We start from the raw sequence: 26,347 nt of genomic DNA on the forward strand, positions 1-26,347 counted from the left end.
AAATTTACAGAAATCCAATATGTAAAAGGCATAAACAGGCTTCCTCTCAGGAAGAAGCAAAGATTGGGACTCTAGAGCCCTGTCCTCATTCTGTCCCCTTCATCTGCCTCCAGAATGAGTTCTTCTACAGAAAATGGTTTAGAAAATAACAGCTAGACAATCCTGCCATCATCAAAAAAAGAGCCCATAAAAATCCACGCCCAGTCAAAACAAATGAGTCCTGGCTCCCACACCAACCTTTCCTGAGGGCACCATAAAGCCTCAGAGGGCAGAAAGTACTTTGGAGACACAACACTTCAGTGTAACCACCCCACACCCTTGCCTAAAACAAAAATCCTTCCAGACCAGTTGGTAATGAGTACATATAATGGGAAAAACTCATGAGCAAGTTGCCACTTCCAAGAACGGCAATGCCGTTTCCTCTTCTCCATGACGTAAAGTGTGTGCCAAAGAAATCAGAGAAAAAACAGTGATGTTCTAAACATAGAGTGTTCCACCTAGAGGGTGAGTTCTATGTTGCTTGGAGGAAATCTAGACCACTGAAAAAATGCATGGGCATCTGAAGAGAAAAAAGGACAGCCAGATCATTCTTTTCACTTTGATAAATTTGAGCCAACGTAAGCACACATGCTTACACCCTCAGCACTCGATTTTGTTTTGTGTTCACGGAGTTCTGGACACACAGCCTCCAAATATGGCACCAGGCACAATGCATATTTTCAGCAGAAGAAAAACAACTGAAGGTCATTCTGACCTTCCCCCACCCTTCCTCCCTGAAACAGATCATAAAGCTGTTACGTGAGGGGGGGGACCACCCTATCCTTGGAGGAAAGGAGCATCCTTATCCTAAGACAAAGGAATGCCCCAAAGAATCCAAACAATTATATTCCTCCATGAATGGGCACTTGTCACCAAACCTAACCTACAAATGCTCCTATCTCTTTCTTTGGGTCTTCATTTCCTTATGAAGGCTCCTTATCATGTAAAACTTTTATTAAATACATTTGTATGCTTTTCTCGTATGGTCTTTGTCAAGTTAGTGTTCGGACCCAGCCAGGGACTCTAAGTAAGTCAGGAAAACTTTTTCCTCCCCTATGACTGTGTGGGATTGAATAAAAAATAAAAATGTTGGGACGTCTGGGTGGCTCAGCCGGTTAGGCATCTGCTTTCTGCTCAGGTCATGGTCCTACGGTGCTGAGATTGAGTCCTGCATCAGGTTCCCTGCTTGGCAAGAAGCCTGCTTCTTCCTCTCCCTCTGCCTACTCTGCCTGTTGTTCCCCCTGCTTGTGTTCTCTCTCTAAGAAATAAATAAATAAAGTCTTACCAAAAAAACACAACAAATGTCACAGTACCCCCAAAAGGGGGGAGGGGATGACGAGAATAGTTAATGAGCCCCAACAAAATAAATCTTATCAAGAAAACAAAACAAAATACCCTCCATCGTGATAAAGAATCAATGTGCTGCCTTTCCCCTAACTTGTCCTTTGTTGTAAGATAGTCAACTCTTGAGAGGGAAAATTTTAGTGCAGTCAGGCATGAAGCTTGGGTGGGGAAAGGGGAGCCAGCAACTCCCAATTGGAACCCAGCTGGAAGCTTTAAAAAGTGTTTCAGTCCCAAATCGCAACCATTTAATGACAAAGTAAGATATACTTTCTTGTTCCTGATTTTTAAATTAAGAAACTCAGAACAAAAGGATTTTTAAATGCATTTCTGTAAGGTAGAAATTAGGTTCTTTTTGCTTTTCAAATAATAGGTGGTTCCTCCAAAAATGAAGGACTGGAACACTGAGGAAAGGATCAAATAAAAGAGAGAAGTAGGAAAGAAACGAATTAAATTTATCCCACGGAGAACAGGTAACCAGTGTGTTATTGATCTGGCTTTGTTACAGATGACCCCCTTGTCTTGCCTCTCTAAGTCTGATCAGAGAGGCGTGGTGGGGGGGAGTGTTAAAGGAACTTTAAGTTTCTTATCTGAGAAATTAAAGAAGTGGATTTAGGTGATGTCTGTAAGAGCCCTTCCTATCTTATGATGTTATTTCTCTGGGAAATCTCAGAAGAAGAACTAGAGAGGACTGCCAGAATTTAGGGTACGAAAAAGTCTTGCAGGCCTGGACAGGGGCACAAACAGGAGAAAAACACCCACCTGAATATGCAAATTATGAGTCTTCGCCATGTTTCCCAGTTTACCCAACAAAGTGTCGGAGCAGGAAAGGGAAAAACGTGGTGTCACTATGGGCTTCACTCTGGAATACTGGAAATAATTAAAAAAAAAAAAATTGATAAGGAAACTATAGCTATCGTGAATGTGTGACATGTCCCAACATGCAAATCATACAACACGATAATTTCGTATCTTCATTTAGGGGGATAGTCCCCCATTCTAAGAGTGGGTGGAAGCAGTGGGTTTCATGGAAACAGCTCCTGGCTGAGGACAAGAGAGAATATTCTACAGCACCAAGTTCAATGGAAGAAGATCCTGTCTCAAATGACAGATCGTCCCAGTCCTACATCCATGTAAGGTTCAGATGAGACCGTGACTGGGTGGCCTTCCTGGAGAGAAGTGGGAAGCAGAAGAACTTCTAAAGGGGGGCTGATATGGGGAGACTCAGAGAGAAGTGGCAGCCCACTCCCCATCCACATCTTGGGGAGGAGCGCTGGCCATGGCCTCCTTCAGGACGTTTGGTGGCAGCACTGGCTCTGGTGTCACCCAAGGTGAAGGCTGAGCAGGACAGAAGGGCTCAAAAGAGGGGTGGTGAGCATGAGGACCCACAAAGCTTCACCTAGTTCTCCCGAGATTAGACTGAAAGTAACAGGGTTCTCACAGTTTCCAATGAGATTTCAAAAAAGGTGGTAAGGGCAGGGTCTGGCTTGCCAATCTAAGAGATTGCACAATGGAGCTGCTAACTGGCCTGCGGGGAGTGGGGGAAGGAACCAGAAATGCCTCGATAGGCTCACCAACACCAGGGCAATGCAGAGAGGAGTGGCTGGCTGAGTGTCTGCAGGCCATGTGACATACCACATGTTAGGGACCAAGGCGGCCAACACCTGGGGCATCACGGTGGACACCACCTGTGCTCTAGACAAGATCAGGGTGTACAAGAGGCCAGAGCCAATGCTGATGTAGCCAACTTCCCATTGCTCCCAATCTGTCCACATCCGTGAAGGCCTCTCTCACCTTCCCAGCGACCAGTCCTGTGTGATTAGAAGGTTCCAGAGAAAAGGAAAGGAAAACCACTGAAGAGACAAAAAAGCCTGATCGCACAGAGCTGAGTTGATGGGTCCACCGTAAAAACAGTCGAAGGCTCCGGAGAAATATTTCTGCATGCATGGAGTAAGCCAAACATACACGGACTAATCTTTACCAAACAACTTAATAGCCAATCTTACAAACGACACAAAAGCAATCCAAAACCAAGCTGGGAACAAGCTTACTTACATTCTTTTGGAGCATCCGTGACACAAATCTGAAATAAAGCAACAAATGGCTAAGATAGAAAATTTTGGCATTTTCAAATAGATTTTTTAAAAGGGTGAAAACATGATCCTTATATGTCTTAATTTCCATGCAAACTTTTCTAATGCCTTACATGTTTCCCCAGCACTAATTAAAGATTAACAAGTAGTAATTACTCTGCTTTCTCATTTGCAGCCAGAGAGAAAGAGTGCAAAATCACAGGGAAATGCAATTTTACCCCCTAACATCAGCTGGGCTGTTCATGAGTATTTCCATATCACTCGAGCCATTCCACTGGCTTAAGTTCTATTTGGGGAAATACCGCAGGATGTTAGGCTCTGTGGATATTGGATCACTGGCATCCTATGCACCTGGAGGCATTTCAAAGCGTAGGGCTCTATGGGCACAGATGACAGAGTAAGGCTGATGGAAGAGGCCAGAGATGGCTGTGAAACGGAGAGGGCAGGCTGAGGGGAAGGGGGGTGGGTGTTGAGGAAAGAGACCAGATGGGATGGGGGTGGCAATCAGGGATGGTGGTACCCGCAGAGCATATGAAACGGCGGTTTGTGCCCCAACCGAAACATTTACTAGCTAGCTTTCTGCGTTGTGGTGGTCCTTTGTTTCAGAATAAAATGTGGATAAGGCTTGCTATGATCACAAACACACATCCATAGACAAGTTCAGCTTGTGGCCAATGGTAAGAGGAAGGTGATGCTTCGGTCCTTCCGTGAGCACATGGTGGTTCCTAAGCCATCCTTTCCAGAGGACACAGTTAAGGTGAAGGAGATCTGGAATTGTAGAAAGTTGGGCTTCCAAAACTTGCATCAGGATAGGTTAGGTCTTGGGGAAGATTTATAACTAAAGAATGTTCTATAACTCTTGGATGTCGAATGTCAGATAATGCAATTCCTTGTCAAATCAAAGGCTCAGGGGACTATGGAAAAGCCATTAAAGAAAGGAAATTAAAGCCATTAGAGAAAAACCATTAAAGAAAAAGAAATGTAGATAAGGTAACTTTGGGCTCCACAGACTATCCCAATGTAATCTTAAAAAATATAACAGAAGCTGGGGCACCTGGGTGGCTCAGTGGGTTAAGCTGCTGCCTTCGGCTCAGGTCATGATCCCAGGGTCCTGGGATCAAGCCCCACATCGGGCTCTCTGCTCAGCGAGGAGCCTGTCTCCTCCTCTCTCTCTGCCTGCCTCTCTGCCTACTTGTGATCTCTGTCTGTCAAATAAATAGAATCTTTAAAAAAATAAAAATAAAAAATAACAGAAGCTCATGATCTCAGGCAAGAGGATGATCCTGCCACCAAAAGGAATCTGAAGCACAGACCATACACTTAAAGCAAGTTCAATTTGGGTGCCTGGGTGGCTCAGTGGGTTAAAGCCTCTGCCTTCGGCTCAGGTTGGGATCGAGCCCTGCATCAGGCTTAGCAGGGAGCCTGTTTCCTCCTCTCTCTCTCTCTCTCTCTCTCTGCCTGCCTCTCTGCCTACTTGTGATCTCTGTCTGTCAAATAAATAAATAAAATCTTTAAAAAAAAAAAAAAAGGAAAGCAAGTTCAATTTACAGGAGAAGCCTTCATCTGTAATAAAGGAGAGGGAAGTGGTAAATCATTAACTTTTAAAAAGAATCCTTCATTTCACAGCGGGGTTCACTGTAGGACTCCTATAGCAAGTTCACAGAGGCTTCGCAATGGTATTGACATGCAACATTTTCTTTAGGACCAGACCACCTGCATGAAGAAGGGCAAACCCACACAGTGCCTATGTGCCTATGGGCCCGGTTCACAGAATTGCCTCTCTCTGTCTCTCACACCATCAGTGCCTCAGAGGGACCGCGCACAAGACCACTCAAGACACATGTACCTCTCTGTTTCCTTGATTGACTCCTCGGTGGTTTCCTTGTACTCTGGAACAGTAGCATTCATATCCATGCAGACCTTGCCCACAAGCGCCCGCTGCCCAAATTTATCTGTGAGAGGCCACACAAACAGAATGTGAAGTTATGCTTTTTCCCCCAACAGTATATCCCTCCCGAGCCTTTAGAAAACACACTTAAATTGAAATCATCATGAAGACACAGTGAGAATGTGAAAGGTCATCACACCATGAAAGAACAGGAACAACGACAACAAACCACACCAAACTCTGTAAGTAGTTCAAGGTTTTCCACCGACTATTTCTTGGATTACTACCAGGATGATGATATTTGATTAAGGTCTAAACCCACATGTGCCCAGCGTCCTCTGTTATGTGTAAGGTTATGAGGAATACACCAATAATGTCTATAAAGTGTCTGGCACATAGGGCTTAGAAAAGATAGCGCTACTTTTCTTAATGGTAGCAAGGCCAATATTATCATCAGTGGGGAATGTGACTTAGTCCCCCAGCAGCTCTCAGCACTAAGGAACCGGTCCTCACTAGAGGTCCTAGAAGAATCTCATTTCTGCTAGAACATTGAAGATACTGTTTGTCCGATGTCTCTGCCTCTGCCATAAGACTTGCAAAGGTCTTTTTCCTCTCTCTTTCCCCTGTAATCCACTGTGATGCCTGGGCCGTTAGATGACTCTTCCCTGAACCACCACCTTCACCACATACCTCATCTTGCTCAAAATCTTTGAGTGTCTGATGCATATTCGAACCTCTCCATAGTCTGAACCATCCCATCTGCCCAACCTCCTCTCCCATCCCACCGTGCGGTGAATCCTGTCCTCCAGTTCCTTGCTTCCTCTATCCACTGTGGATGTCCCTGTCCCCATACCTTTGTCCATGTCATTTCCCCTGCTGGGAAGACATTTTCCTCCCCCAATTTGATGTTCCTGCATAGCCCCATTCAAAGGCCCTTGTCTGAATTCTTTCCAGATGATCTGATTCTGAGTCTTCTTTGTCTCCTCCAAAAATAGCAATATATATTTTCAGTGCTACCCTTTAAGCCTCCGGCAGAAGCTACCTTGGCCAGCGAGCAGAAGCATCAGCACACCAGCCAGTGGTATTTACTGAGCATCTGCTATGTTCTGGGCGCTGTGCGAGGTACGAGTTTTGGAATTACTAATCTAAAGCCAATCTCAGATCTGCTTACTAGCCGTGTGACTTGGCTATGTTATGGCCTCTGAGCATCAGTTTATCCATCTGGAACACGAGGGCATGAATGCCTACTTCCAACGGCTGTTTGCAATTGAGGTGAGATAATCCACGGCGAGTGCTCTGTGCAAAGCTAGGCATCTAGCAAGAGCCCAGTCGCTGTTAATACAGTTATTAATCAAGGGTGTGGTTATTAATCGTTAATCCCATCTGGCTCCTCAAGGGAAGAGACTATTTTCTATTTCATTGTGTTCCCAGCATCTAGCACAGTGTCCTGAGCCCAGCCAACAGCCAAGACATGTCTGCATATTATAATATAATAAACTGTTGCCACAGTGAGAATTAGTAAACCTGTTCCCAAACGCCCTAAACTAATACACAATATTCACACCCGTACACATCATTCTGGAACCATAAATAAATAATCAAATTATGTACACAATAAAAAGCATTCAAGGGCCATATACATACACCTAATTACTCACAAGAAACGCAGCGCTCAGATTCTAGCAATTAAAAGGCAGGACAGCCCACACGTATAAGTCACTGCCGGGCACGGTCTGACTGTCTTAGCTTGATGTGCCCATAAATCACGCTTTAATTTCCTCACCTGTAATTTCTGCAAGGAGCAGAGATGAGTCAGTGTGAATTGTTCCAAAGTAACAAGCTGTGGTTGTTCCATTCTTCAGTGTTCTCCTCTAAAAATAAATCACAAAAAACCATGAATCGCGTGTGCCCAGAAAAGTCACATGGCAAATAAAGATGAAATAGAATTCTAGTTTTTAATTTTAAAATGTTTTTATTTAAAGGTATGCCATCTTGATATGAAATACGGTTAAGGTAAATGGCAAAAGTATTTATATTCCGGAAGTGTGAGCTGGAGAAGAAGCTGGTACTTCTGATTTCCTAGATTTCACACCGTTCCATGCTGCAGAATTCACAAAATGTAATACTAATTAATTCCTTGGGTTTTAGGATTATTTTAAGGATATCCAAACTTTATTGCATCAAGGGATGAGTAAATGATATTTTTTTTCCATTTTCTACCAGAGGGCAAGATTATTCAGCCAGATTTCTAGTTTAACCTAGCAGGTTAGTAGCACATTTCCACTAATCTAACAGTAGAGGAGTATAAAATGTATTAACCCAGAAGAAAGAGACACGAGCAAAGGAAGGAATTCTTCATCCTCTTAGAAGACCAAAAAAAAAAAAAAAAGGATAAAAACCCAGAGGTGCCTCTGGAAGGAGAGAAAGAAGTGTAGCGCTGTTAACAGAGAATTGGCTAGCCGTCTGTATACAGATGATTAAACCTGGCAAGACCCTTCTCCTCCTTGCTGAAACCAGCCAACCACCCCAACCAGACACTTGCAGGAGAGAACTGCTCTTGCGGAAACTCGCAGTCGTATTTGAAGACTGGACACCCACTATGGCAAGGTACGGCAGAGACTGGAAAGAGTTTTAAGTGGATAATCTGGTTCAGCCTCTGGATCCTTGGTCCCTTTTTCCCCAAAATGTCACATATGCAAGTCCCACCAGTCCTGGCAGGACTCAGGAACTCTTTGCTAGAGAAGATGAATGGTTCTAGAAGGAAGATATCCTCGCAATGGCATTTGGGGCCCAGAGTTGAGAGGGCTGTTCACTGCCTTCACTGTTTATCCTATAATGAAGTTTCCTCGTCAACAAGTGCCACCCCAACAAGACTTCCAATCAGTATTTTAGAGCATCACACTTAAATATGAAATGTACGCTCAAGGTTCAACAAACATTGGAGGAAAGTTAGTACAAAAAAAGAGGAGGAGGAAAAAAGAATCTGGAGGAAAAAAATCTCAGAGGAAAGAGGCAATCTGTAAGGCTAGAAGGAAGCTTGATTAAAAAAAAAAATCTAGGGGCGCCTGGGTGGCTCAGTGGATTAAGCCGCTGCCTTCGGCTCAGGTCATGGTCTCAGGATCCTGGGATAGAGCCCCGCATCGGGCTCTCTGCTCCGCAGGGAGCCTGCTTCCTCCTCTCTCTCTGCCTGCCCCTCTGCCTACTTGTGATCTCTCTCTGTCAAATAAATAAATAAAATCCTAAAAAAAAAAAAAAATCTCTGGGGGGCGCCTGGGTGGCTCTTGTGTTCAACTCTTGATTTCAGCTCAGGTCATGATCTCAGGGTCATGAGACGGAGTCAGGCTGCATGCCCTAATCAGACTAAAGTGAACTCAAAATTAAAACGGAAGTGTAATCTAACATTTTCTATATTCTCAAAATTTTACACACGTCGTGGCTTGAAGATGAACTCAAAATAGAAAGTGTCGGCTCTTCAGCAGGATGGACAACGGAGGCGCCACACAGACCAGGACATTAAGTCTTTCTAAGGCAGGGGAGGAGGGTTGTTTTTACTAGATGAGAAATTGCACTTTCACGTTGGACTGGGACAAAATAGAAAGTTCAAGAATCTGCCCAAATTATAGTTAAAGAATAGGACAGAGAGAAACCACAGAGAAAAAAGGGCAAACAAAGGAGAGAGAGGAGAAAGGAAAGAATCCCCAAGCTACTCTTACTGGTTCCCACTCAGTTCAGTCCATTTAACAAAGCAGCTACATGTGTGCGGCTTACGTAATTGCAAGAAAGGAGTTTGGCTTTAAATCCTAACTGAGGAGGCCACCTAACACACAGTCGCTTCCCTTCTTCATTTGTTCTATATTTGGGCATCCTGGACCCAATGCCACCCTAGTTTCTCATAAGCTTTCAAGAGGGCTCTTCCGTTAGTGACGAGTTTGAATCTCTCCCATTTATAAGAATCTGTCAAGAACATCAGGCTGTGGGTAGTGTTTCTCGATCTTTCCCCAGCCTTCAGTTCTTGACAAGAAAGGTTTTGAGACCAAGCTTTTTGAGCTCAAAATAGATGCCAAACATAGGATGACTACAAACTCCGAGACGAGTAGCGCTGGCTTCTTAACAGAGTAGATGATCTGCATTTCCACTGGGCTGAAAGAGGGAGCAAAGAGCGGCCTTTTCTCTTTTGATTCATCTTATACCTCCATGGGTTGACAGCTCTCTGGAACTAGCTGGATTCATCAGCTGAATCTTTGACAACCCCACAGAGTAAAAGCACATTCATTCTGTCACCCAGAATATTCGCAACCAGTTTATCTTGGCACCTTTACCAGGGATCTCACTCTCTAATCCCTTGACTGCAAACGGTATGATGTATAGATTCCTGAGCCTTCTAGTGTTTTTAGTTTATTCCAGTGTAATTGGAAACTGTAATTTCCCATCCATTTGCAATGTTTATTTTTTTTAAGATTTTATTTATTTGACACAGAGAGAGAGAGAGAGCACAAGTAGGCAGAGAGGCAGGCAGAGAGAGAGGAAGAAGGAGGCTCCCCCCTGAGCAGAGAGCCTAATGCAGGGCCCCATCCCAGGACCCATCATGACCCGAGCTGAAGGCAGAGGCTTAACCCACTGAGCCACCCAGGCGCCCGGCAGTTTGCAATGCTTAAAGGAGGATAATCCAGGCTTGCTTTACTGGGATTTTTTCCCTAAGTAATCTCGGGAGATGTTTGCTAATATATACTTTAAATTGCTTGCACAGTAAATGATCAATATCATCTATGGCACAAAACTCTAGGGTCTTGATTTACCCATTTGCTGAAGTATAGATCTAGAACTGTTTTATGATGAAGAAAATAAAACAAACAAAAATGGCTTGGATCTCTTCATATGTGTGGTTTTTAGCATCCCTGAGCAGTCGTCAGTCTAAGGACGGGTTCTAGTTAACAAATCTCAACTTCTACAGATTTCAGCCATATCATCAGCTCATCTGACTATTAAAGTATGCAGGCCTGCCTGCTCCTCACCAGAAACACAGGAGTAGGCAGGGCAGGTATCTGTCAAGAAAAGTCTATTTTGTACTCACTGACATTAAATACTTAACTCTCTGCTATAAGAAGTAGTATTTATGGAGTACTGCCTGAAGGATATATGGTACTAGATACTCTAAATGTCTAAACATAAAACAGTGACATATTCGGGTTTAAAAAAAATACTATAGCACCTTAATAATATATATTTTGACAACATAGCATGCATCTATATGAAATATTATTGAAACTAATTTTTAAGAAAATCAGTATAAGGAATAGAAATGCTTTACCTTAACAATCATCTTCTTTTTTTATCATATACACAGTGCAAATTACATCACTGGTTTTCCTCCCTGGGTGAGCGGCTAGAAACTTAAAGCTGAACTTGTGGCAAATTCTAACAACTGCATGGACCCCCATGGTATATGTTTATCTCTCAGTTTTATTTTCCTTTCCCCCTTTTTCCCTCTGCCATGCTTTCATGACTCATTTGCTTCCACTGTGTACTATGCTATTTTAAGATATCTCAAACCCTTTTAAGAACAATGAGAGGGATAAACAAATTTTGAGAAAAGATCTGGTGTGGTTAACACAATTCATTAACACAGTGGCCCAGCAATTTCATGCACGGTGTTAGTCCTTCTCAGTTTTTCTGGTGTCATGTGGATGCAGGCTAAATAAACCATTGCACTGAATTTATGATTAAGGAAGTCAAGTATACACAGGATAGCGCTCGCTTTTACTCCTCAAGGCTTGAATGATATGAGACCAGGGGAAATGGCAGAATGGTTAGGTAACCGGATAAGGCTTATAATACTGTCACCATCACACAGCCAACACTTTAGAAGAAAAACCCTCTACGGTCCAACAACAATGCAGAAATGTTTAGACTAAGCGCACTGCATGACAAAGGGTAGGGGTCAGATAAGAAGGTATTTGCAAAAGGTATTCTCCATTGCAGAAGCCATTTCTGGTTGCTGAGTGGATTTGGCACGGGGTTTGGGGTAGAAAGAAGGGGACTGATTTCCCTGAGAGAGTGGAAGTAAGGACATCTTCTGAGCCCTCACTAGAGGGTTGGCACACGCGGCAGTCACTGGTCAATGACTTGAACTAGCTCCATCGCTCCCTCTAGTGGTGTTAATGCTCATCACGTTCCCACGTATCCCGCTATAGGAAACCATCCTATTTTCCCTCCTTTGGGAAGCTACTAAAATAATGTGAAATCCTTATAACTGTAATTTTAACTTTTAATTTTAAATTTCCTTGCATTTTTAAGGCAAACATATACAATGCTTACCATGTGTCAGGCACTATTCTGAGAACTTCACAAATATTAACTTATCAGAACAATCCTATGAAGTAGTTACTATCATGATCTCTATATTACAGATGGGGAAAATGAGTCACAGAACTTTCCAAAGGTTACACAGCTATTCCATATGGTCCCCAGAACAGCACTGTGGATTGGCAGGAGTAAGGGAACACACACGTGCATGAAACTCAAATTTAGTAACTTGAAACACGAGAAGTAACAGATCGAGAGTCAACACAGCCCACCAGATAGGGGATTTGAGGACTTGGATTCAAGTTTTCTCTCTGCTAGGGGTTAGCTTGTGTAGAAGACGTGGATGGTCCACACACCCCTGGGGCTGTGAAAAAAACTGAAAATGTCTCCACGGTCCACTCTAGCCTCAACTGCCTGTGCTTTGTAACTAAAATATGCCCCAAGAAATGGACGTGTCTACAGGTGATTTGGTCATAACACACTGCTACTCACAAGCGATATACTTACGACAACTCTGGTGTATACTTCTTCAGCGAAGTCGATGTTCTGGAATTTGAGTTCTGTAGGAAATGTGTACATGGTCAGCCAGTCCAAAAGCGGCAGGTCCACATTACTCCCAGCAAAAGAATACTGAGGGGCATGGATGTGTGTATCAACCAGCCCGGGCATGAAGAACTCACTGGAAATAAATATAAGGAGGAAAGAATTTAATAATCATTTTCCATATCTTTAAATCCCATTTTCTCTCCACAGTGATTTAATTGTTCACCCCTCCCCCCCGTAGGTTAGAGATAATGCAATTAGATGACTGTAAATTCTCCTCCTATCTAGCGATCAAGAAACAGAAGTGAAGCTCGCTGGGAGACCTACGGCTTGTACACTGGAATGGCAGAACGGCTGGTGTGAGGTTAACCACAGATGATCGCGGCAGGCAGAAGCACCGCACGGAGAAGCAGCAAAGCAGTCGTGGAACAAGACATCCGATGACTTTGTTCTCATAACTGGAGGTTGTAGGATGGAGAGCAAAGATGAGGAAAAAGGTCTGTAAGGGTTCTAGGGCCATGCTGAGGCATTACTCCCAAGTCATTAAGGATGACGGGCAATGACAAACCGTGGCCGCAGTGCTAGACTCACGGGTCCTCTAGACCTTGGCTGACTCCAAGAGATCTGGTCCTTTCCCCTGTGAGGTAGGGGCTAGGTTCTGAAATGAAGCAGCAGGAGCAAACCGAGGCTGGTTAGCGACAGGCCATCTTGGGAGGTGAGACTGCCCTGGGTGCGGGGTGTCGGATGGGTAAGCGAAGACACAGCCCCTGGGCTCGGACAGCCTTCTCCAGGTGCTGCTGATCCCTCCTGCTCTTCCCTTGGACCACCAACTAATTTTTATATTTCCACTGATTCTTGTAACAGAAAGTCCTGGAAAGACGTTTTGAAGGTTTTCAGGGGCACTACGCACAGATTCGAGGCAGCCCCCAAACTAACAGACACTTAGAACGAATCCAGTTCACTGGTGTCTGTTAAGTGTCTACACACATCCAAACAGATATCTGTCAGAAGACAGTATGTACCACCACCAGCACCCCCTGAGAAAATATTAATTATATTTTAATATGAAGAACTTGAGCTCAAAAGTTGACATAACAAAGAATCCCTTATGCTACCAATTTAAATGTGTACCGCCTCAGTGAAAGGCAAACAAAGCCCGGGGTATCTATAAAATGCATTATGTTTAAAGAAATGGGAACCAGGAATGGTGGCCATAATGTTGATGGTGGCCACAGCGGATAACGTTTACTGAAGAGGTATGTGTACTGGGCATGCCATCCGTGTGTGTTGTTGTACTTGTGAGAGGCAGTTTGTTACAGGGGTTAAGTATATACATTCTTGGGGTGCCTGGGTGGCTCAGATGGTTAGGCATCTGCTTTCAGCTCAGGTATGATCCCAGAGTCCTGGGATCAAGCATTGCATCGGGTTCCCTGCCCGACAGGGAATCTGCTTCTCCCTCGCTCTCTCCACCGTCTGCCCTGCTTGCGCTCTCTCACTCTCTCTGTGAAATAAAGAAAACCTTTAAAAAAAAAAGAGAGAGAGAGAGAGAGAGAGTTTTTTAAAAAGTATATACATTCTTGACTCAGACTGCTTGATTTTGAATCAGACCCCACCATCAACAAACAGTGGAATCACTGACATGCTATTTAACTTCCTTGTGACTCAGTGTCCCCTTACGTACAACGGAGACAGGAGTTACACCACAGGGCTGTTGTGAGGATTGTTAGCAAGTGTAAAAACAGTGCCTGGATAATAGAAAGCACTCAAAAAAAATAGTAGTTATCATGATATAATGCTCACAATAAACTTATGAAGTAAGTTATCCTCATTGACAGAAGAGAAAACTGAAGCTCAGGAAATGTAAGCAGCTTGAAAAAAAAAAAAAAAAATCACTCAACTAGTCAGCTTTGGAGCCTAGATTCCAATCCAGGCGGTTTGTGTTCAGGCTCAGAACTCTCGGTCACGACCCTTCGGAGGACAGAGTTCGTCCTCCACTTTGGCAGGGAAGAGCCATGACAAGCTCGTAAGGCAAGAAGGTGGCGTTAAGTGAGCCTACGACATGGGGGCGTGCAGCACGGGGTGGGGGTGAACTATGGATTCCTCTCAGGCGGGAGTTGCTGGCCTCTCAGGACACCTCAGTCCTGGGGCTTTTCCTGTCTCCAACACCACAAAATGAAATGGCCGAGTGATTTGTTCATCTTGTTGAGTTGTTCAATCAAATAATATTTCCCAAATATCTGGCAAATTTTAAAAACTTTCCTAAACCTTGTGGGAGGTCCCAAGAGAAATAAGACATCTTCAAAGAGATTATAATCTAGTTGGGCAGATTAGGGGTGGGTGAGGCTATGTCTGGGGGAGGGGGTGGGGAGATGGAAGAGAGGGAGATAGAGAGAAAAGCAGATCTGGTCAAAATATAAAGGATCTTAGTGGGCAATTTCACTCCTAGTGGTTTACCCAACTGAAATAAAACAGACACTTATGAAAAAGCACCGTACAAAAATATTTAGAGCAGGTTTATGTATTCTAGCCTTGAACTGGAAACAGTTCAAATATCACAGGAAAACAAACGAACTGTGATATTTCAACACAATGGGATACTATTTGGCAATAAAAAAGAGAACTACTGATATAAACAACAAAATGGGTGACTCTCGGAAACATTATGAAGAATGAAGAATCCAGACACAGGAATTACTGATTTATTCCAGTCATATGACACTGAAAAACAGGCAGAAGTAATCTATGTGATAGACAAAAATTGAACAGGGGAAGAGGGGCTGGAAGGGGCCCAAAGGAACTTTCTAGGCTGATAGGAATGTGTCATATCTTGATCGGTATATGTTGGTCACATAGTTACATGTGTTTGTCAAAATTTATCCATGTACATACTTAAGATCTGTGCACTTTACTTCATAAAAAAAAGTTTCAAAACAACAGCCAAAAAAACAAAAAAAAACCCATCTTAGAAAGGATCTTGAATAATCAGCTCAATGAGTTAACTGGTATTGGCTATTCTCTAGCCAGGAGGGAGGGGATGGTGAGGACACTTGTGACTTTGTTTTTCTTCTCTTTTGCAGAGCTGTGACACACTGAACCTCGGCTGTAGGATATGAATTTGGCCGTGGCAGGGGTGTGCTGGGAGACTCCTTCCATGCATGTCCCAAGCATGACATTTCTGAATAAAGATTATGGTGATAAGTGTTCTTATCTGTTCTTATCTGTTCTTATCACAGAAAGGAAAAGATGAATACAAAAGAAAAAGCTTGATATTTTATTAGCTCTGGGCAGCAAAGGAGAGGAATGAGTCCAAAAGAGAGCTTCTGAGCATGTGACGCTGATTATAAGACATGATGTGCACGGAATGTAGGAGGAAACCACGTTCAGAAACATGGGATAAGAGGTGAAGATTCAGGTCTGAGAGTCTGCTCTGTGGAAGTAAGCCTCGAGTCTGGTGGTGTCGGCGATTTCTGTGGATAAAGACCAAAACTGAATCTGGAGCAGCACCGTCCACGTAAAGAGTAAGAACGAGGAACACAAGGCCATGCTCCTTCTGGGCCGAGCTGTCAGGAGGACTGAGGGAGACCCAGGAAAGAGAGGTATCGAGGACAGCAATGAAGGGAAAGGAGTACAGGACAGAAACCTGGCAAGGGCAAGTGGTCTCAGGCAAGGAGAGCTCTCATTTCTATGCAGTGGTTGGGCAGACACCTGATTTCATGTGGATTCAGTCCTACACCGTAGAATACTTACCAGAGCTCTAGAATGGTTTAGTTATTGTCCTACATGTGGAAAAGAAACCCATGAACACTGCCCCCTTATCCTGAGGGCCTGCCGGCAGGAGACCAAGTGTCAGTCATTCCTCAACATACATTCTCATACCAATCTAGCAAGAGGAAGCAGACAATAACACAGAAGTGGCTAGAATTATCTCCCTGCCCACTGGATTCACTTCCGGGCCCACTGCCCAAGACCTCCCAAGCCCAGACAGGCAGCAGGTAGGAAACCTGGACACAAACACAGGTGCACCAAAACTTCATTATGAACAGTCACCCCATCTGTCAGGACTGGGGCCAGCCCCTCTGCCTCCAAGCCTTATGGGTAACCCAGGTCACAGAGCTGCTGCAGGTATCCACCTTAGGAGGCATCCACCATCGCTGAGAACAATTATTTTGCTAACAGCCTGGGAGACGAGCTCAGAGAAGGGAAGTGACTTGCTTTCAAGCTGTACTGAGAGGATTCAAGCCAGGTGTTCCAATTCCTAGTTCACTGTTCTCACTACACCATTCTGAAATCACTTCCCAAGTTAAAGAACACCTGTAGAATGAAAATGATTTTTTATTGATTTTGGGACTTCCATTGACTTTGGAAACATACTTGCCCTGAAACAAGATAAAATCTTTGAGTTCCAAAAAAGTATTCTCCTCTTGGGTACCTGGGTGGCACAGTGGGTTAGGCAGTGGGCTCTTGGTTTTGGCTCAGGTCCGATCTAGGGTTTGTGACCTTGAGCCCCGTGTCTGGCTTGCACTCAGCAAGGAGTCTGCTTGAACTCCTCTCTCCCTCTCCCACTGGCCCCCCTCCAAAATAAATAAATAAATCTGTAAATTAAAAAAGTATTCCCATCTCTATAAAATAAATCAAACACGCTATGAAGAGAGTGAGCCAATCATAACAAACACATTTTGGACAAATATTCAATGCCCCTGATACATGGGGTACGTCGGTGTCTCAGTCAGTTAAGCACCTGCCTTCGGCTCAGGTCATGATCTCCAGGTCCTGGGATGGAGCCCTGAGTCTCGGGCTCCCTGCTCAGCGGGGAATCTGCTGCTTTCTCTCTCACCCTCTGCCCCTTCTCTCTCCCTCCTCTGTCTCTCACGCAAATAAATAAATAAAATATATTTTTTTAAAACTCCACAATATAAAACTACAGCTCAAATGTACTTTGGGCGATGGGTGTTCCCTAACTGCTGTCACTTACTGCTCCCCAAGCCTCCATCTCTCCCCGACCCCATCACCCCTGGCAGTTTCTCTCCCTCCCTCTTTATTTCCTTTCTTCCTTCCTATATAGCTTCACAGAAGGTAGCACAACCTATCACTGGCGTGCTTCCCTATCTGCATACCTGCTTGCTCTCTGAGATCCCCGTGGGTTGTAAACCCTGCGAGGGCAAAGACTTTGCACATCATTTTCTCCAGATCCTGGTTGTTGCACACAGTAAACTCCACAAAGATCTGCTGAAGACTTAAACGGATGATGGCAGCCTCCTGTTCTCCAAGTTTCCACCCTTCAGCTTCCTGTTCTCAAATTCCCTTCCCGCTCTCACCTTACCCCACGAGGAAAAAAATAAAACCTCTCTGTCTCCGAGGCAGGTTTGTAATCATCTGAGACTAGCGAAGTCTATGTGAAGCTATTTAACAGCAAAAGGGAAGACGTTGGCTGTACTTACTGGTTGCTTAATTCTCTTACTTCACATGGCTTGAAGCACCATTCTTTGGCCAGCTTTTCTTGTTGGGATGCCTCTTCTAAAAACACTATCTTTAAAAGAAAGAAAGAAGAATCACAAATCAATAAGCCATAGGCATTTGTTGTACTTAAATATCTAAGTCTTTTTAAAAGGTGTTCGATAACCAAATGGGATAGAGTTCAGAGACAAAAGGACAGCGTTTGCCTTTGCTTGACCAAGGAAGCAAACTGCATGACCTGTCTTTTTCTGCCTTTCTACAGATACACGTGAGACTTCAAAAATTCTAATTTGAAGACACAGGGTGTTAAAAATGGCTAATTGACATCTATTTCTCCCCATATCCCAAAATGATGAAAGGAAACAATTATTTACAGAAAGTGTACCTCACTGCAGATGAATAAAAGACTTTGGTTAAGCTGTTAAAGGAAACTCATGTCCAGAGTATGGTAGTAGTATATCATGGGGAAAGTTATTAACACTGAATATAACTGCACATAATAATTGCCCAACAATCAAATCTTAGCATGAATTATGTTGATGCTCTGGTTCTGGCCATCTGCCATAAAGAGGTCTGCTGTATTTTTCTACTACTGTGGACGGGAGGCTAACAGAGCGATCCCTTACGCTAACAGAGCCCTAACAACATGCACAACAGCTGGGGAACTTTGGAGGGACATCTTAATTCTCTCTTGGTCTGGGTTCCCCATCTGCACCCTGGGGATAACATCAGTGCATACTTCACAGGGTTACTATAAAGACTAAATATGGTAACATGTGAAAGATATTAGCACATCCCTAGAATATATTAAATGCTAGACACATTGTATCTATTGCTGATTCTTTTTTAAATACAGTATTACTGTCTTCTCTATAAAAGTGGATTGCAAAGCCAGAAAAAACAAGGGACAATGCAATATATATGCAGGAAATATCCTGTATTTCATTTATCAATGTAATATTGGGAGAATAAATGTTTTATGGAACATAAAATATTGAAAAAAGACTGCTAAATAAAATGTATCTAATTAATTAGAAGCAAGGCACTATACTGTGCAAAATACAGTGGAACTGAAAATAAAATAAAATATGTTGATTTTCTTTATTCATTGACGATACACTTTTTTTTAAAAAATGGGATTTTTTTAATCTCAGAAGAGAAAACGAAAATGTAATTCCTACAAATGAGAAAATATAATTTGATGATCCTGAAAACAGACTGGAGTCAATAAGTATCAAAGCAGATCTGTAATTCATTTTAAAAACACAAAAATAATTTATCTCTGTAACTCAGGTGATTTACCATTAAACACATAAATACATAAATGCATACCTAAATAAAAATTGTTGTAAAGCACTGTATTCACACATTTGAACATACATTTGAAATAAGTGGTTTTTGAGGAAAATATAAATGATCAAAAAACTTATTCTGGAGAGACAGGGAAACTGAAAGAACTAGTAACTCTACTTTTAGGAAGTTTTGTTGTTGTTGTTTCTTTGGGTTTTTTGTTGTTGTTGTTTTTTAAGAGAGAGAATGGGAGCAGGTGTGGAGGGGTGGAGGGAGAAGGAGAGAATCTCAAGCACACTCCTGCCGAGCGTGGAGCCTGATGCAGGACTCGATCTCATGACCATGAGATCATGACCTGAGCCAAAATCAAGTGTCATTCACATAACCAACTGAGCTACTCAGGCACTCCATGAAGAACTTTTACTAACACATTAAGTAAGCTTGTGGTTCAGAAACACACTGTCTAATAGAACTAAAATCTCTGTCACAAATACAGATTCCTCCCTTCTAATAATTGGGGCTCTCCCCTGAGGACATGGTTTTCCCTGTGCTTCTCAAATGGCAGGTGTTCACACATCAAAGTCAGGGAATGACTTTGTTCCTTCCATACCCACCACAATCCTTTCCAAACCATTTCTCCTGAAGCTCCTTGTAAACTAAATTCTTTTAAGACCTGCCCCTTTCAGTTTTCAAAAGCCCCTTTCTCTCATTTTCTTGATTTGTTGATGATGCCTGGCTCGTATTCTTTCTCTCCACTCCAAGCCCTGCCCTCATTCCTTTGAAAATCACTGTGGACTTTTTTTTTTTTTTTTAATTTATTTGACAGACAGAGATCACACGTAGGCAGAGAGACAGGCAGAGAGAGAGAGAGAGGAAGCAGGCTCCCCACTGAGCAGAGAGCCTGATGCGGGGCTCGATCCCAGGACCCTGGGATCATGACCTGAGCTGAAGGCAGAGGCTTAACCCACTGAGCCACTCAGGTGCCCCCACTATGAACTTTTGACACCATGACCACCTACTTCCATGAACTCATTTTCAGCGATTTTTGCATAAATAAATGAACAAATGAAGTTCACGAACTTCATATTATAGTCACACCTCGGACATGTTCATGACCACAACCGCTCCACCTCCAAAACTCCTGCATCACACATCAGACAACAATGACCTCTCTTTCCAGTTTGCTATTTCAACTACTCCAACCAATCTCCCACCTGGAAAAGCCCTCCTTTTACCTTCTCCTCTCCACTCTACCCCAGTCCATCAGTGGTCTTCTTCCACAGCGTCCTTGACTGGCTCAGATTCTACCACCTATTATTTTATATTTCTTATGTCTTAGTCAACACACATCTGGCAGAAGTTCAGCCTTAACTGAATCCAACTCTCCTCCTCTCTGGGCTATACTTGGGGAGCCAGACAGTGTTGGAGCAAAGCACACGACATGATAGAGGGAATATCCATAATCATCAAGGTCAAGTGTGCTCCTACCAATGCCTGTGCCCAGCGCCCTAAGACATCTCTCTAGCACTGTGGTCTTTACTCTCAGTAAAACTTACAGAAAACATAATTGTATAGACACCAAGAGATCATTAAAAATGTTTTTCTAGTAATAGATTAATGTTATCAAATAACTCAGAAGGAATTCAAAGAATTGAGAGATATTGCTATAAAAAAAGCTCCTCCCAGTCACATCTACTTGATTTATGTGAAAATGTTTCTCAGCACTTACATCTACAAAAATGGAAAATAAGAAAAAAATTGATGGTGCTCCTATTTCATTCTACCAACAAGTAACACTTGTCCATCCATATATTATCTAGTTGAGAAAAAACAGCTTTTTGTATTTTACATTTCACAAATTACCATATGGTCCCAGGAAATTTTAAATACATTTATCCACATAAATTTGACGGCAATGGTTGATTAATAAAAGACTTTCCAAAATAAAACTATATTGCATTAGCATAGCCTCTGTAAGGAAAGCAGAATAGAGTTAGTAGTTCAAGAAGAAAAAGGGACTATATAGCATTTCAGAGCATTAAAGAGAAGCTAGTTCATGATTTTTTTTTAAATAGATTAAGGTAGATATCAAGTCACTATATTTTTATTCTGTCAGATAGATTTTTAAAAGTAATGTCACAGTTCAATTTTAACAGGTACATATTTACAATCTGCCAAAAATTATGAGCTTTAAATGTATTTAAATTTAATAAAAACTATGCATATCAACTTTTAAAAGTGCAAAAGCAAATAGATTTTTAAAAGTTCCTTTAAGAGGCACATTAATTTAAAAAGAAAAATGTAAACAGCCTTTCTCTAGTCAACGATTCCAGCCCTCCATCATGAAGATTTGAAATCTATCCTCTCTTCAAGTTTCTCACTGCACTTACCTCCGAAATCATACATCATACATGTGCAAGAGTGAAAAACTGAAAACAATTTCAAAGTCAGTCAATAAGAGGTTGGTTAAATACAATGCAACAAAAACTAAGAGTGAAGGGGTGCCTGGGAGGCTTAGTTGGTTGAGTATCTGCCTCTTGGTTTGGCTCGGCTCATGATCTCGTGGGTCACCAGAGTAAGCCCTGCGTTGGGCTCCAAGCTCAGCGGGGAGTCTGCTTGAAAGATTCTCTCCTTCTCTCTCTCTCTCATCAATAAATAGATCTTTAAAAAAAGTTACAATGAAGGCTTAATATCTACCTAGTGGAACATTATCCCTGATATGATCTTACAGTGTTTTTAAAAATGCAGGTTACTAGATAACATGTATGGTATAATCACATTTTAAAAAATATTTTGCTTTTCTTTACTAGTCTCTCCCTCCCCTGCTCCCACCTCCCTGCTCTTTAATCACATTTTTTGGTAAGAATATGGTGTGTGTGTTGGCATGTCTGAATGTTGATAGTAGTGATCATTTCCTTACAATGCATTCTTTGGGATTCAAAATTGTTAATAAATGGTTTCTTGTAACAAAATCATCAAAGTTAATTCCATTTTAATTGTACATGAAAATGTAAAGTAAAAAAAAAAACCAGAATACATAAATGTAATCTCCACTCACGGAGCCTATGGTTGGGGAATTAAGATTCACAAAGACAGATGATACATGAGACAAGGAAGGGATAGAGAGAGATCGCAGTGCCCTGGGGTTCAGATAGACAGACAGTGGGTGTGTTCAATAAAGGTTTCAAAGGCAGAACCCTGGCCAGAGTATCTGGGGTTGGAAAGAAAAGGATGGAAAGGGTAAATAATGATAGGAACAGAAGCACGGAGGCAAAAAACTGCAAGACGTGGCGTAGACAGGAGTCTTCTTTAAATATGATTGCAACACTGGGTTGGAGAGAACTTTAATCCACAAATCAAGTACTTATTAGATGGTTTTCTTGCTCTAGCTCATGTATTCACTCAACAATTACTGCCTGCATGTCAAACACTACTCCAGGGAGTAGGAACAATTAAATCAATAGGTGAATATGAGATATATTGCTTGTATTAGTGAGCGCTGTGATGAAAGATAAAGCAAGGGGAAGGGATGAGATAAAATGTGGTGTGTGATGGATCTCTCTGAGCAATGATACTTGAGCACAGACTTGCATAAAGGAAGGTAGTAAAACGCTCGCATATTCTGGGAGGAACAGTCCAGGCAGAGGGAACAAATCAGGACAAAGGCTCTGACACGTCTACTTAAATTTAAATTAATGCTTGGCAAGTTTTGAGACACCAGGGATGCCAGTTAGGGGTATGGTACAAGGACTAGAAGAATAGAGATGGTAGCCAGGGGCTTTGTAGATCATGGTACAGCCTTGAGATTTATTTTTGAGGAATCTCTAAAATTATTTTAGAAAATGAAAACAGCAAAATTATAATATATCACTGATACTGTCTTTATGGGGCAATGGCTCTTTGATCCTGAGTTTCTCTAGTCTTATGGAGCCATTCATTCCCATCTTTCCATCTTTCACCATTTCATGGTACCTGTTATAACTCACGACCTTCCTCCACAAGCCAGAGTTTAGGTGGGCTGTCTGGCACATACAAAAACCATTGAAAACCAGGTTTCATAAAATCACAAAATCAGACATGGTGCCAGCTGGCCAGAACCTTCTCATCTGAGTTCCTTGTTTTCCAGATGAGGAAATTGAATCCCTTCTGTTAAGGAAACCACTCCTAGTGCTCTCTCACTTGAAACTGTGCTGTTTAGGATGAGCAGTACTGAGAATGTCAGCAATACTAAAGCCAAAATCAGATGAGTAATGACTGTCAGCTAATGAAAAAACTCTCTGCAAGACAGAGGCTTCAAACACCAGATGGCAAATTTGGGCAAGATGTTTGTTGTTATGAAGAGTAAACTGCTCTTTGGGTCACCGCAAAATAGCTGGGTCATCCAACAAAATAAGTTTGCCAAACTCTGCTGCAGACTCCTAAAAAGACTCATGTAAGTTAAAACTGTTTAATTTGAAAACCGCCCCAGTGGCTTACATGAACATGCCCAAAAAGCTTTATCCTATTTATGACTGGTTTTTTGATTGGCAATAGCTTTTAATAATTATTCCTTTTAACTTTAGAGTTTAATAAATACTCTTAGAGGGGCGCCTGGGTGGCTCAGTGGGTTAAAGCCTCTGCCTTCTACTCGGGTAATGATCCCAGGATGCTGGGATTGAGCCCCACGTAAGGCTCTCTGCTCAGCAGGGAGCCTGCTTCCTCCTCTCTCTCTTTCTGCCAGCCTCTTTGCCTACTTGAGATCTCTATCCGTCAAATAAATAAACAAAATCTTTAAAAAAATCTTTAAAAAAAAAATACTCTTGGAAAAATATACATTTTGGCTGTCTTTTTTTTTTCTGGCTGTCTTATAAAACCTTATTTTGCTATAGAAAAAATGTGTTTTTTGATAGATAAAAAAGTAATTTTACTAATTCTTCTCATCTAATGACATCACTGGTGATTCACTGGCATTTAGTAACTTTTTATTAGAAAAATAAAACATGTTCTAAAATGATGGGACATCTGATAATAATAATAATAAATATTAGTAAATGTACTTATTGTATGCAGACACTGTCCTATACATTTTACATGTGTTAACTCATTTAACTTCACAAGAATCCTTCTGAGGTGATAGTATCACTAACCTCATTTTACAGATGAGAAAACTGCGACACAGATATATTAAGCATTTTACCTAAAATTACGCAGCTGGTAGGTATCTAAAATTCGAACTATAGTCATTGTCCAGGCTGAGGGCTATTAAACACTATACATTTTTAGAAATTGTCTTTCATGCAAAACTTTTAAAGAGAGCTTCCCCTACAATTTCTCTTTTCTTTGTACAATTTCTTGGTCTCTTCCCTTAATACATCTCAGGCTGGTGGGCCTGGGGAGACCAGGAACATAAAAGTTGTTGGGGTCAAAGGGAACATCAAGGCTGAGAAAGCTAAGAGGGCCACAGGGACTGGGGGTGAAGAAGTACAGAGTCAAGGAGGCAGGTTAAGTGGGCAGGGATGGTGAGGAGGCAGCCACCAGGGTCCAGAGATTGATTCCACACAGGGTCTCCAGCAAGTACGTAAATATACGTGGTTAGTGATAGTCTTCTCAGAGGTGAGCTACAAATATGGAAAGGAAGGACTGGCATATGGTGGTACTGGACTGGAATTGGAGGGACTGGTGTGAACTCATAGTTTTAATTTAGACAGATCAATAAAGAATGAATGAATATACATGTATACACATACATACTTACACACATATCCGCATGCACACATAAATCCTTCCTAACTCTATCTGCTAAGAGGCATAGAAACAATGATATCCCGTGACAATTAGCACCCATAATGCTCAGATCGTGATTTCTATATACTATTCTCCACTACAAAGAAGCAGATTGACTCCAGGGCTGGAGCAAAGCACAAGATAAATTGGGAATGTAACTTTGTACCAAAAAGGAGGCACAAAAAAAATTAGCCAAAGACTGGTAAAAAGCACAAAGGGACCACCTTGAAGAAGTTCCAGCTAGCAAAATATGGATCAATTTGAACATCAAATAATAATAATAATAATATTATTTATAATTATTTATTTATAATTTGTTGTTATGATTGTGAATTAAGTCCCAATGAATAAAAGATGTATTCCTGAATCCACATGAATGAATGAATGAGGGAGAGTTTTTCCTTACAGTAGAACACCAACACATGTGGAAGGAATGATAGAAAGTTAGCATTTGGCAACCATCATTGTAATAAATGATTCATGCAAATGAATGGGGTGCATAAACAATGAATTCTGGAACACTGAAAAAAAATAAAATAAAATGAAATGAAAAAAAAAACCACTAGTGAGTGAAAATTTTGTAGGAGAACAGGATATTTATATAAATTCAAAATATCTCCCCATAAAATTTATTTTACATAGAAAACAATAACTTCTCCATGGAAAAATCTGGCAATCACTGCCTGAACCAAGTGAACAAAGTTAACATTAAGAATAACAGGATTAATTAAAAAAAAAGAATAATGGGATAAACCAGTATCATGCATCTGGGCTATGATGCACCAAGAACACAGCACCAGTTTCTGTGGTATTCCTGCCAAAAAATGCAGAATCTGAGTCTAATCATGAGGAAACACTGGTGAACCCAAACTGGAAGACATCCTAAAACAAACAAATAAACTGTCCTGTCTTCTTGGAACTTACTCAGGACAGTTAAATCTTGAAGACTTAAAACAAAACAAAACAAAACAAAAAAACCAAACAAACAAAAAAACCAAACAAGGGTGCCTGGGTGGCTCAGTGGGTTAAAGCCTCTGCCTTGAGTTCAGGTCATGATCCCAGGGTCCCGGGATCGAGTCCTGCATCGGGTTCTCTCCTCAGCAGGGAGCCTGCTTCCTCCTCTCTGCCTGCCTCTCTGCCTACTTGTGATCTCTGTCTGTCAAATAAATAAATAAAATCTTTAAAACAAACAAACAAACTTGAAGACCTGTCCCAGGTGAAAGGCAACTAAAAATTCATGATAAGTATATACAACCTGTGAAATTAGTGGGCATCCTGACCCAGAAGGAGGAAAAAGCTATCAGGGACATTACTGGGTCAGTAGCAGTTTGAAGGGATCTGTGAACAATATGGCAGATTTAGATCTACATTAATTTCCTGATCTAGATGATTGTACGTGATTATGTAAGACAGCATCCTCATTTTTTTTTTTTTTGTTTGGAAATACATACTGAAGTATTTAGACTAGAACAGGATGTATGTAACTTACCCTCAGTTAGTTCAGAATAAAAATATGTATATATACATACAAAATACATATACACATATAAAACATGATATATATACATGTATGGGGGGGAGAACCATGAAACAAATGTGGTAAAATGTTCACGATAGGGATCCTGGGGGAAGG

General features: G+C 41.8%; 1 protein-coding gene across 1 annotated transcript in view; it reads right to left on the minus strand.

Annotated features, from left to right (window-relative positions):
• The window catches only part of GDA (guanine deaminase), a 74,032-nt gene that overhangs the window by 20,370 nt on the left and 27,315 nt on the right, over positions 1-26,347 (minus strand). Inside the window, exons 2-7 of the mRNA XM_046023738.1 lie at positions 17,646-17,734; positions 12,172-12,343; positions 7,145-7,232; positions 5,320-5,425; positions 3,436-3,463; positions 2,143-2,250 (exon numbers count right to left, since the gene is read on the minus strand). Of these exons, the coding sequence (XP_045879694.1) occupies positions 2,143-2,250; positions 3,436-3,463; positions 5,320-5,425; positions 7,145-7,232; positions 12,172-12,343; positions 17,646-17,734 (591 nt within the window). The remainder of the gene's footprint in view (positions 1-2,142; positions 2,251-3,435; positions 3,464-5,319; positions 5,426-7,144; positions 7,233-12,171; positions 12,344-17,645; positions 17,735-26,347) is intronic.

The sequence above is a fragment of the Meles meles genome, chromosome 11 (genome assembly GCF_922984935.1).
Source record: "Meles meles chromosome 11, mMelMel3.1 paternal haplotype, whole genome shotgun sequence".
NCBI classification, from domain to species: domain Eukaryota; kingdom Metazoa; phylum Chordata; class Mammalia; order Carnivora; family Mustelidae; genus Meles; species Meles meles.